General features: G+C 44.2%; 1 protein-coding gene across 1 annotated transcript; it reads right to left on the minus strand.

The window, feature by feature from the left end:
• Positions 1–3,741: 3,741 nt before the first annotated feature.
• Positions 3,742–11,360, minus strand: RPL7 (ribosomal protein L7). The gene is made up of 7 exons (XM_051612570.1): positions 11,257–11,360; positions 10,282–10,384; positions 9,639–9,805; positions 8,912–9,049; positions 8,429–8,538; positions 7,116–7,326; positions 3,742–3,804 (listed from the first exon to the last, which is right to left on the minus strand). Exons 1-6 carry the CDS (start codon positions 11,268–11,270, stop codon positions 7,118–7,120), a joined length of 741 nt encoding a protein of 246 aa, XP_051468530.1. The 5' UTR covers positions 11,271–11,360; the 3' UTR covers positions 3,742–3,804; positions 7,116–7,117.
• Positions 11,361–12,470: the final 1,110 nt, after the last annotated feature.

Here is a 12,470-nt window from a genome sequence, read left to right on the forward strand (position 1 = left end):
TTCTAGAAGGACTGACTCCATTAACTGCTTGAGAATGACTGGCCTTCTCATCCTCGTTAGAAGGACTGTCCCCTGATCTTCATCCTCCACTAGTAAAACCTCTGGAGATTTTGCACGGAGATATGGACAGGGAACTGATTTCCTTTTTTGCTTTGCTCCTAGTCACAGGGCCGACTTGCACCGGTATGGATTGAGTGGGAGTGGCCATAGTAGCTGCAGCAGTAGCAGCAGGGCTCGCTTTGTGAGTGGGAGCCTGTTGGGGTTGCAATGCCCGTGGCAGCCACAGCAGCAGTGCCCGCTGGTGTGAGCCAGGGTCACAGCAGTGCCTGTCGCGGGGGGTGCGGTAGCTGCACATGCAGCTACCTAATTTCCTAGGTGTGAGGAAAACTGTTGTATGAAGCAGCAAGACCACATTGCTTGCTGGGAACTCAGAACAGACAGCAAAACCTGCTTAATTCTCAAAAACACACATGGGTCCCAGTCCTGGAGAGGGCTGTGAGGTCTGGATTCCAAATAGGCAGAAGCAGCGAAGCCCATAAAGGGTACGTGAAGTCCTACCATGGCACTCCTGAGCCTTATACTAGTTACTTATGCTAAGGTTTAGGCAACTTGCTACATTAATATAAGTTCCCTTGTCACACACACAACATCCACCTTCTTGAAGTCTACTCTGGGTACCCAGACATCTTAAAACAAGGCTCTGACTTGTACCCCTGTGTACCTAAAGAGCATTTAGTAACTTCTGCTGACTAAGAGAGGCTCTGGGACTGCTCCCAACACATCTTCCAAGTATAGCATATGCTCTAAAGGAAGAAAAAGCCCAAACCTCAGTTTAGAAATGACCACTGACAAAGAATCTGGCACCCTGCTGGTTAAGTGTTCCACTAATTATCTACCATTAAAATTGCTTGCTTAAAGCTGAAATGTATCTGGCTTCAATTTCAAGACATTTCATCCTATTACAGCTTTGTTAGATCAAAGAATTCTCTATTATCAAACTACTTTTCTCCACGGAGGTAATTATAGGTAGATACTCATTTTGTAACCATGTCTGCCTTTAAAGTGAATAAATTAAGCTCTCCAAGTTATTATAAGGCATGTGCTTGATTTTTGGCACAAGAACTAGATACTGCATTTGGCACTAGTATAAGCACTACTGGAACAAAAGTAGTATTGCCTCCCTCATAGCATTTGATATTCTCTTTTTAATGCATCCAAGAATTGCATTTGGCCAAGTGGGAGCTCATGTTCAGCTGACTATCCATCACATCTCCTAACTTTCTCTCAAAACACTGATTCTTGGGATGGGCTCCCATTCTGTTTCCAGATGTATGACTTTATACTTGGTGATAGTAAAACAAGCTGTACAAGCTGGACACCAGCAAAAAAAAAGGAACACCAGCTAACTGTAAAGCCTATAAACTGCAGCATGCCTGAAAAATTTTTGAGTTGCTAGAGTTTCAATCTCCTGTTGCTCCTCCAATAGCTATTAGGTAAAGCTTCTGGCTTCAGTTCTGAGGACAAAAAGGAAGATGTTGGTCATTCTGAAAGAGGTTAAGAGTTCATAGGAGTTTTATTCCAGAATGTGTCAGCAGCTGGCAGTTATGGTCTGGGAGAAAGTAACAGCATGTTTGCAAGAGCCTGAACTTTATCACAGAATGTTGACAAAGAATCAATGTTATTTTCTGTTTAGGGACCAAGTGATTGTCTTCATCAGCTCCATTAACTCAAATTTCCTCATAAATGCTCCAAAACTATTCAAGCATTGTATGAATGGATTGTGCCTCATTTCCAGTGCAAATTCTGACCTTAACTATGAACAGTTTCTGTAAAGCCTGAAAAGCAGTATTAAAATGCTGAAAGGGGTGCTAGTACAGGCAACCTGCTATGCAGGATTACCAGCTTAAAACACAGCTATGCTTTAGTATTGGTTTCCATACCAGCTATTAACATTTTGCAGCTGCTATCTGAAAGTGCATTTCAGGGGCAGGAAAAATGTGTTGCTTGGGTACCATGAAGACCAAATTAACTTTATCCACACTAATGCTTTGGTAAATGTATTATTTTAATCAAAATGTGGGACCTTCAGGGCATTCTTATCAGACAAATTAAGTCCTACAGCACTGATTAACTTCATGATTAATTAATCTTTTCTTCTCTATACCTATCATAGAAAGTTTGCTATTCATTTGTATAGCTTCACTAAATCTATGAAATGCTTTTCTGTCAATATACTAGAATATGTCTTTACCAATGAAAACAGAGAGACAGGAATATTGTTTTTAACTCAACAGCTTCGCTTAGGTACGCCCCAGGTATCTGGATTTCATTGCCAACCGGTGCAGTTTTAAACTGAGTCAGATTGTACTCCTACAAGATCAAGTCAGAAACTGAGTCTTCCTAGGATAGTGCCATGTTTTTCCCTGCCTTCATCCAGCAACTTTATGAAAATGCTTCTTCCTTGTAAAACATACCATGTATCACTTTACAAAGATGCCTAATAAATGAATTATTTTAACTTTTCACCTCATTCACTCTTAAACCATTTTCAAGCACATTTTGGTAATGTCTAAATTACAAGCCCTGAAGAGCTGTAAGGAACCGCAAAGTTACTAGCCTAAATGGACAGAGGTGTTAGTACTTCCATATTTAGACAAAAGCAGCTGTGTTACTAGATTGTGGAGCTTGAGTGACAATTGTCACTTAACACAGGCTTTACAACTCAGTTCTTCAAGTATCTGCAAACACTGACCTAACACTGTTCTGCCAGTGTCCTAACACATTAGCAAAGGCACCCAGCTAGTTTCAGTTAAGCCACTATCATAATTTCATGAGTTATTTAAAAAAACAAAACTAGCTTCTGACAAGCTTTAATAAACACTGCTGTGAAGTGCAGAAATATGCTTTTGCACCAAATTGGGAAAAAAATGTCAATGCCAGCAATGTTTAGACATCCTTCATTGGTAAAGTGTGTAAACACTACTTGCCTCAAACAGAGCAGCATTTCAGTCAGAGCAGGCATAACTTGTTGATCTGTTGTACCAAAGGTCTCAGCAGGCTGAGGGTCCTTCAGCAATGCACTTGCAAGATGAGAAGTCAATGTGGCCACAAGTTGAGTTATGCATTTTACCAGTCCCTTGGTTCATAATCTGTACTCTGCTAGACCTACACAGCAGCAACAATGGTTCATATCCTCATGAATCCTGTTGTCTCCACTTCTATAGTATCTGAAATAAACCACTGCAAACCTGACTAATTATCTAGAATGTGTGAAGTAATTTGCAATGTTGTAAACTCTCTCATGTTTCCTTGAGTGAAAAAAACCCCAAAAACTGAAGTTGCTCAGAGCTGAAAGTAATGACTATGATTTTAAAATCAGGATCTTAACATGTTAAAAATAATTTATCTGCCCTTCACTCTTTTTTACATAGGAAAATCTCACACAGTTTTCTAGGTGCACTCACTCCAACTAAGCAGGAACCCTGTCCACTCAACAGCATACAGCTCAGAGCACAGTTTGCCATTTATTGTACTTGCAATCACAACAGTTGCCACTCAAAAACTAAACCCTTGACTGCATGAAGGGTTCCAGATTTCCTCCCTCCAAAAGGGGAAACTGTTAACTATATACTGTTAATGCAAACTATCAAAAGCCTCTTTGAAACAGCTTACTCCAAAGTTAACTTAGCAAGCACCACTAGAGAAGAGGATCACAAAGAGACCAATCAGTATGACACACCGTTTTGTGCAAGACGGTTTTATTGCCGGCCCAAAGTTTAAAATATCGCTGCTGGACATCTGAATCTGAAATGGAAAAAAAAAAAGTATCATTAGACATCTGTAAATCCAAAACTACTCTGGCCAGCCGAAGAAATCATACATTTCTACAGTTTATATTTTGGGCTGAAAGTACTAATTTTATTCCACTAGATCGAAGACTTCAAATAGTCTTGCACACAAGAAATGACTTATAAACATCTCTTCACTCTAAACACAGATTTTAAGTGTCTGAACTAATATGATAAATATTTCTACCTTGAATTATTGGTATCTCTTTTCCTATGTGTCTAAAAGCATAGTGGGGGGAACAAGATCATTTAAAGATCCACTGAGGCATTGTGCTTATTCTCACTTTTGCTGCAGTCACCTTATTTTCAGCACATTTCAGGGACAGCTTACATACGAAAATTAAAGCAAAAGGCTAACTTGAGACAAGCTCCTCTAAGTTTGGCTTCAGAGCTAGTGAATTTCAGTATATTGCCAAAACTGAATTGTCAAAATTCAGTTATCAAGTACTATGCTTTAACTTCTTCGTCAATCTTTATGAAGGAATCAGTTCTTTAAGTCTTTATATTTTTGAAGATTTGAGACTATCACTTACATGTTAAGAAATAAAGTAGCAGGAAACCACCTATGCGCTGGCAAGAGGAACAAATATGCATCTTCAGATACAATGGCCCTTCAAAATGACAGTACTTAGAATACTGACTGTATCTCATCTGAACCTACTGCTCTAGTTGCCCACTACCTCAGTAGAAACTTCAACATTCTACTTTCTTTATGTAGGCTACTTGTATTTTAAACATGTACTCAAATCAGAAGGGGAGGAAAACAGCAGGAATAGAAAGTGCAGGAAATGAGAACAAGCAGACATCAGAGGTATGTTTATTTGCAGTATGAACAGAACAACTAATTACCTATAAGCAAAAAATAAGAAACCCCAAGGTCACTTCTTAATGGGATCACAGAATCATAGAATGGTTTGGGTTGGATCATCCAGTTCAAACCCCTCGGCCATGGGCAGGGACACCTTTCACCAGACCAGGCATCTACAAGCCCCATACAACCTGGCCTTGAAAACTTCCAGGGAGAGGGTACCCACAACTTCTCTGGGCAACCTGTTCCAGTGTCTCACCACTCCCACAGTAAAGAATTTCTTCCTAATATACAATCTAAATCTACCCTCTTCCAGTCTGAAACCATTACCCCTCTTCCTATTGCTACATGCCTTTGTAGAAGTCCCTTTCCAGCTTTCCGGTACACTTCTTCAGGTACTGGATGCTGATCTAGAAACCCAATGAAAAACTTGAGCAAGCAGCTGAATATTCTTAGTTTCTCTGCCAAATACTACTCCTTACAGGCATGTATAGCCACTGCAATAGTGAACTAGAAGCTTCCCTTCTGTAAAAAGGCTCCTGAAAACTCAAGACCACGATACTCTGATTTTTATCACTGAAGATGGAGAAGAAAGGATTTACGTTGACATAAAAGCAGCAGTTTCCATGTTATGCTCAGAAACCAGGCAGGAGCATAAAGTGAAAACGGATTTGCCAAATCTCTGTTATGAACCCTCATACCCCAACTCAAGGTGAACATCTACCTTGTACTGAACTTATAACAGTTTGTCCCACCAGCAGCAAAACTCTACAAGAGTGATAGTTAAGAGTAATGTAACATAATCCCAGGCACCAAAGACAACTACAATTCTGCTTCTCAAAGTTACCCACTTCTTCTCATAGTTGAGCAAAAAAGCTTTGCAAAACACTGTCCCCTGTAAGCTACTGATCTCCTCATGTGCAAGTTTCCACAGGCCATGTAGCCAGCGCTTTAGAACCCTGCTGCTGCCCGGAAGGACACAACTAAGCAACGTGCGCGAAGCTTGGGGGAGTGGAAGAACAGCTCACAAAAAGCTTCAAGGGAAAAAGCTCAGTCCAACAGAAAGGTATTTCCTAGGTCTCCTTTAGCTCCCTGGACACACAGCAGACCTTGATGAGCTCAACTTGCTATGCCTGGTGGACTATAAAAACGTTTTTAGAAGACTTTAAAAAAAACTCCAACAAAACAACAACAAAAAAACCCCAAACAAAAAACACAAAAAAACCCCACAAGAAAACCCTAAACAAAACAACAAAAAAACCCCACAAAAAAACCCCAAACAAAAATCCCACAACTTCCCCCCTTCAGAAAATTTCATTTCTGAGAATACATCCAAACTGCAGCTGCACTTGTTTTAAGCTGTAAAGTGACACCAATACCCACTTTTTTATTAATCATCCCTCTACAAGTTAGGAATTCCTAAGTAAACTACACATCCAATTTCTGGGAAAAATATACAAAACAAACAAGCTAACAAAATCCCAAACAACAGCAAACCAAACAAAATACCTTTCTGCCTTTGGAGGAATCAGTTTGAGGAAAATCGCGTTTTGCCTGTTAAGTCTTTCCAAGCACCCTAACACACAGTTTTCCTAAATTCCAGCGTATTTGTCACACCAAAAAGGCGTTTTATCCTTGATTGAAAATAATATTTGGGCAACACCAAAGCCAGTTTAGTGGGGGGGGGTGGGGAAAGGGAAGTAAAAGAACCCTGAAAAAAGCTGTTTTGGCTTGGGATAAGAGACTTCATCAAAGAAGGAACAGCAGAGGGAAAACAACAGATGACAGGACAGATTGTTTGAACTAGATACTAACACTTCAGGACTTAGCTGTCACTGACAAACTGCTTAAAGTGTTAATAAACCCCCTCATTTCTAAAGGATAGCCTATTCAAATGAGACAATTAGTACTTCAAAATTACTGTCTGTCATGCTAACATGAAAGCCTAAACTGAATCATTCTGAAGCTTGAATGAACTGAAAATTTAGACCATTAAGATGTTGTAAATTAAGAATTTAAATTCTCTCAATCTTAAAAAGGCTTTTATCGCAGAAATCAGACAATCTGAAAAAAACCATGCTGTACTTATAAGACTTTGATCACATTAAGAATTCATTAATGAAGACTGAAAATTTCTGCCAAGATCTAAGGGCTTCCCATCACAAAACCCAAGCAAGTTTTAAAAACAAGTTATAGGTAAATGGAAAATCAGTTATTGGATAATCTTTATACTTCCTATTCATATCAGCTATCATCAAGACACTATTTCTTCACAAATGTTTAAGTTTTAGTAAGATTTTTAAAAATAAAATCAGAACACTGTATTGCCAGAGTAGCTTTATACTGAAGGTACCACCCAGACATGAGTGAATATACATAAAACTGGATGTTCAACCAATTATGGCAGCAGGCTACAGAGACAGAACAATGGATAGTATTAACCTTTGGTCATATCTCACCATTAGTTCATTCTCCTTATGAGTCTGTTGATCTGGTCTTCCCTGTTACCAGCATCCCCACCTTCAACAAAGTGGATCGTTTTCTTCTTCATCCCACCCCGAGGAGAGGATAACTTGAAGGGCCACAGGAAGTTGTTCACAACTTTGAAGTTCTTGCCAACAGTGTAAATTTCATGGATCACATCTTCCATGCAGATGATGCCAAGCTTTCCTAAAATTCAGAAATGTTGTTTTCAGAAAGGCTACAGTGCCACTGATCAATCACAAGCTAAAGATTATCAAGTTGTTACTGCCATACCTACTTATTTTGATCACAAAGTTTGAAAGCACCACTATCATGACACCCAGTAACTGACTTTGCCAATTAAAATGGGTTAGCTGCAGCCAACTCAACATTACTTAGTTGCTACAATTGGCAAGAGGCATCAGTTTCCACTGTTGTATATTTGTAGCCAGCAAGAAGGAACAATAAAAAACAAACCCCGCTCAGTCAGTCTTAGGAAAACAGACTGTGTTCTCTGAAGCAAAGCTACATTAAATACACTTAAATAACAGTGATGTGTAGCTCAAGGCAATTCCCTAAACTACTTATGCTGTTGAATGATGCAACAGGATCTTTCCTTAATGTCTTTCCAGAGTCTTCAGTGACACGTTACAAGTTAACTGCTTGTAAAAGGCAATGCTAAAAAGGAAACCGATTGCAGGATGCTTGTAGCTTTAGAATCCGATTACCTATTCCGCTGGAAAAGAAACAAACACAACACAGTCTAGTTTGAAGTGATACACAAATCAAGTGCCAAAATGGGACAGACATCAGTGTTTGATTCTTTCCTGGCATGACTGAAAAAGAAGGCTCCTAGAGCAGTCTACTTCCTGACAACCGAACACCATGCTCTGCTTTTACTAAAAACACCAATCACTTTCACTAGCTGGTTCTTCTGACGGGAAATATAACAAGTCTCTTTACCAGATCGTGAAGGTCTAAACCACAATGTCCAATACTAAGTTTTAAACTTTAAAGCTGTGTGGAATAAGCTTTTCTGCTGCAGCATCTTTTCACTACACTAACCTACTAAAGGTGAAGGAGTTTACATTTAAAATTCTAAAATTGTATTCTTTAGGCTAGTTTTCAGTACTTTATAAAGAAAGTTACTTCCGGCTTGCTTTACATTAAGCTATTAAGACAGCAGCAGAGATCATTAACCAATCCCTACTCTTGTCCAGAGACAAACAAGGATAGTTGTCCAGCTTCACAGATATCATCCAAATGCACCAACTGCGCTTCTCGTTCTGCTAAGTGAAGGAGTATTTACCAAGGCGCTTCTGAATCAGGGAGTTGTCAGTAAGAGCAATGCGCTGCTTGTTGATCTTCCCATAACCACGCTTGTAGATCAATTCATGCACAGACTTCAGATTGGGATAACTGAAACAGTTAAGTACAAAAAACCGAAACAAACCGTCAATCTTTGCACGCCACATTTTAAGTTAACAGCCCCAAACTAAGCGTCCATAACAAACAATTTGAGATCATTTCAGTGTGTCCCAAATGTAAATAAAAACACAACAGAGAACAAATGTTACATAGACTTCCCAAGAACACCAGTATGAGAGTATAATCATAGCCAGCAAGCCTGGATATGATTTCAGCACTTTTAAAGCACTGCCTTAATCATGTTTCAATTCAAAGCAGGGAAACGACACAGAAGACACAAGAAGATTCTGAGCACGAGGGAAACCCGCAAGTCTAGTGCAGCAAAAGGTGCTCAACATTTGCACCCTGATTTGATCTCACTCACCCCCATGCAATATAGGGTTCAACGATCCTCAACATGTTGATAGAAGCTTTGTTGAGTTTCACAAACGTGCCGTTGAAAATCTGACGCAGGCGAAGAAGCTGCAGCACCTTGCGGACCTTAGGGCTGACACCATTGGTACTAAAGAACATAAGGGAAAAGCCTCCGTGATCCGCATCCCAGTACAGTTCCCAAATGAAACACATGACCATTTTAACAACTACACAAGCGTAGTAAACTACTATCTCTATTTCAGTATCAAGGTAAAAGAGATCCATTTCCATGAAAAAAAGTGAAATAAGCAAGATATTGAAGCAATTTACTACTATCCTTGTGCTCTCCCAAATGTGATTCTTCCAGACCCACCTTTTGCTAGTTTTCTGTAAGACTTCACCAAAGTAGTTAAAAAACACTTCAAACAACACCTAGTAGAATGTAAGGGAATACTGGCATGTCATTTAACCAAAATTAAGATGACACAGAACAACTGTCTGCAGGTATTTGTAGCTTTGTCTTTTTCTTAAAATTCAGGGACTGCCACAGAGTGAACAGCCAGCATAACAACTCTGCACTTGATTAAATCCCTGGTGCACATACTTTACTGCCAAGAACTTTCCAAGCCATCAGCAGCTTGATTTGCATATTTAAGCCTTCAAAACAGGCAGATAACAGAGAAGTCAGTTGCAGTGCTTTGGAACATAAGACCGTTTACATCTGTATTCAATCTTACCCTCTTATCCTGATCACAAATGCCAGTTTTGGTTCTGCTGGAACATAGTAATTGCCAGCTTTCCGGGCCATCCTGGCCATACGGATCTCCTGCCTATACATGTGCCTGTACTCCTTGTGGTAAGCTTGGGCCTTCGCATAGATGAGTTTTCTTTGTGCCTTGCGGGCCTGAAATCAATTGAAAATGAGTCTTTTAATACATAAAAATCACCTTCAAGTAACATAGCATCTTCTAGAACTTCCCACAAACAACACAGACAGTAGAACATCTGACAGTATCATGGAGTTTAGAATCATCCTCAGCCATGTTCTAGAGAATCTGGGAGACTGTTCCACAGCAGTGCTGCTTTTACAGTGAACAGTGTCATCATGCATCCAGCTTACCCCTCTAGAGGCTATAACCTCTTGCCTTGCAGAAGACTAACATTAATCTGACAAGTAGGTACTTTGCCCTTACTCTGGCCACAACCATTTTGTTACTGACCAAAAAAAAAACCTCAAAACATATTTTAGTGTATTAAGTTAAGAAAATATTGACATGCTTGACCAAAATCCTGTAAACTTCGGTAAAGCTATACATCAGCAGCAACAGCTGACGTTGCAACAGATAAGCAATTCAAATTAAGGAATCATTAAATATTCACCCTCTTTATAGCCAGGATCTTCTTCTGACGTTTGGCTTTCATAGCTGCATAAGCCTGCCGCTTTTTCAGCAGGCTTTCCGGAACGGACGGCACCTTCTTGGCCCTAAATTAGAAGAGAAAAAAAGTTCTTTTAGCTGACAGAAAGAAGCTGGACTTTGAAATTACTCATTACAAACATCAGGCAACGCATACACACACCTGACTGCCTCGAGCCAGTTCACTGAGGCACCCTCCTTGCTCCCGCTGTCACCAGGCCCTGATGCAGCCTGAGAGGATCACCCTCTGCACCACACAGGGCAGGCTGACAGCCTTGCCGCTGAGCTGCACGCAGCTGTAACACCCGAGGCCGCCTGAACGGCAAGCTTTTACTCTACTTTGCAACAGACCAGTTTGTAATGAAGTAAGCTTGCTTCAAATAAGCAATCATCTATTTCAAATAAGCATTTCATGAGGTGCTTTAAGAGAAAAACTAGCTTAGCAGCATCCTGAAGTGTATTTCACAGGATTTTAAACTTACTGAGAATTCTGAAACCTGAGACGTGACAAAACTTGCAAGACCAGTGCTCACAGACGCACAATTACCCAGGAGAGCTCCCACCCTAAGCGCACCAGGCTGTGATTTCCCCCTCTCGCCGCACGGACCGCCCGCCCGCCAAGCCAGGCCGAACTCTGCCGCCCGGGGTCCCCCATCCACCAGAGGTGCTGGGGGCCCAGCTCTCCCTCCCCGCCTCCCCGGCGACCGGCAGGAAAGAGGCGGCAGCCGCCCGCGGAAGGGACAGGACCGGCGGCGGCTGCATCCCCGCCGCGCTGGGCCCCATCCTCCCGCCGCTCCCGGCCCCAGGCCGCTCCCTGCCCCCTCCCGTGCCGCTGACACAGGCCTGGCCACCAGGAGGCGGCGGGCGGCAAGGGCAGCGGACGGGCACGGCCACAGCCGCCGATGGAGGCGGATTGTGCTGGAGCGGGACGGCGACTTACTCCTTCTCCGCCATGGTCAGCGCCGGAAGAGAGAGCGCAGCGCATGCGCAGAGCCGCCTTCACCCGTCTGTCTGCGCAGGCAGGGCCCTGCGTGCTGCCAGGACCCTGGATTTGGGCGTCCGCGGCGGTGCCTGACCGCGGTGCGGGCACGGGGGTGGCTGGCGAGCGCCTGAGCTAAGAGTGGCTGGCGGCCGGGACGGGACCGGGACCGGGACGGGACGGGACCGGGGCCGGGCCTGGCGGGAGCCGCTCCGCCGTCACACTCAGCCTTTCCCGCAGGAGAAGCGCCGGGGCGGCACCGGCCCTGACACCTCATCACATACAAGGAGAAGGGAAACGAGCGGGACGGGGAGCAGCAAAGAATGACTCGGTGCAAAGAAAAGAGCGGGCGGCTGCGCTGGGCTGGGCTGCGCTGGGGAGCAGGACCAGCCGGCCCCGCGCCCGCTGGGGCTGCCGGCAGGCCGGGTGCGGGGTAGCGCTAGGGAGGATTGCTGGGCATGCTCCGGGTTTGAGAGGCAGCCGCGTCGAGGCTGGTTGCTGTCAAGCTGCGTTGCCTGGTGCCCGTGCAGGCGGGGCGGCTCGTGCCGCTCGATCCCGCTAAGGCTCTCGGAGCAGCGTGGCCTCGGCACCGGGGGGCGAGCGCGCCACTGACGACCTGCAAGCTCTGCCGAAGGGAGAGGCTCTCTGCGCTTCCTCCCGGAACGTCTGAGCTCCAAGTCCTGCTAACCGCGAGAGGCAGCGGCCGCAGACACCGGCAGCTTCTCTGGAAGCCGGCGGCTGCGCGGGGAGGGCGGGCGAGCGGCACCGGCTGCCGGCGGGCACGGGCGGGGACGGCGGGGCGAGACCTGCCCCCGCGGCGGGGCAGGGCAGGGCAGGCTCCGCTCCTCGTCCCCCGGGAAGGGCAGGGGAGCGGTAGCGGGCGGCTCCCGGCGCCGGGGACCGCAGAGCGCCCGTCTGCGGGAAGTTGTTATCTCACGGGTGGAAATGCTTTCCGTGTGCTGGTACCTCGGTGGTCGGCTAGAAACTAATACCCTCTGTGTTTGCCTGACACACACACACACACATCGGGGTTAAACTCGGCAGGAGAACCCGAGACACATGCAGCAGGTCTCGGCGAACTTGCGGGGACGCCGGCGCCAGCCGGCAGCTCGCCTCCCTAGCGCTGAACACGAAACCCGAGCCCTCCGCCTCCGCGCTCCTCCAGCCCGCGGCCG

The sequence above is a fragment of the Apus apus genome, chromosome 2 (assembly GCF_020740795.1).
Source record: "Apus apus isolate bApuApu2 chromosome 2, bApuApu2.pri.cur, whole genome shotgun sequence".
Classification (NCBI taxonomy): Eukaryota; Metazoa; Chordata; class Aves; order Apodiformes; family Apodidae; genus Apus; species Apus apus.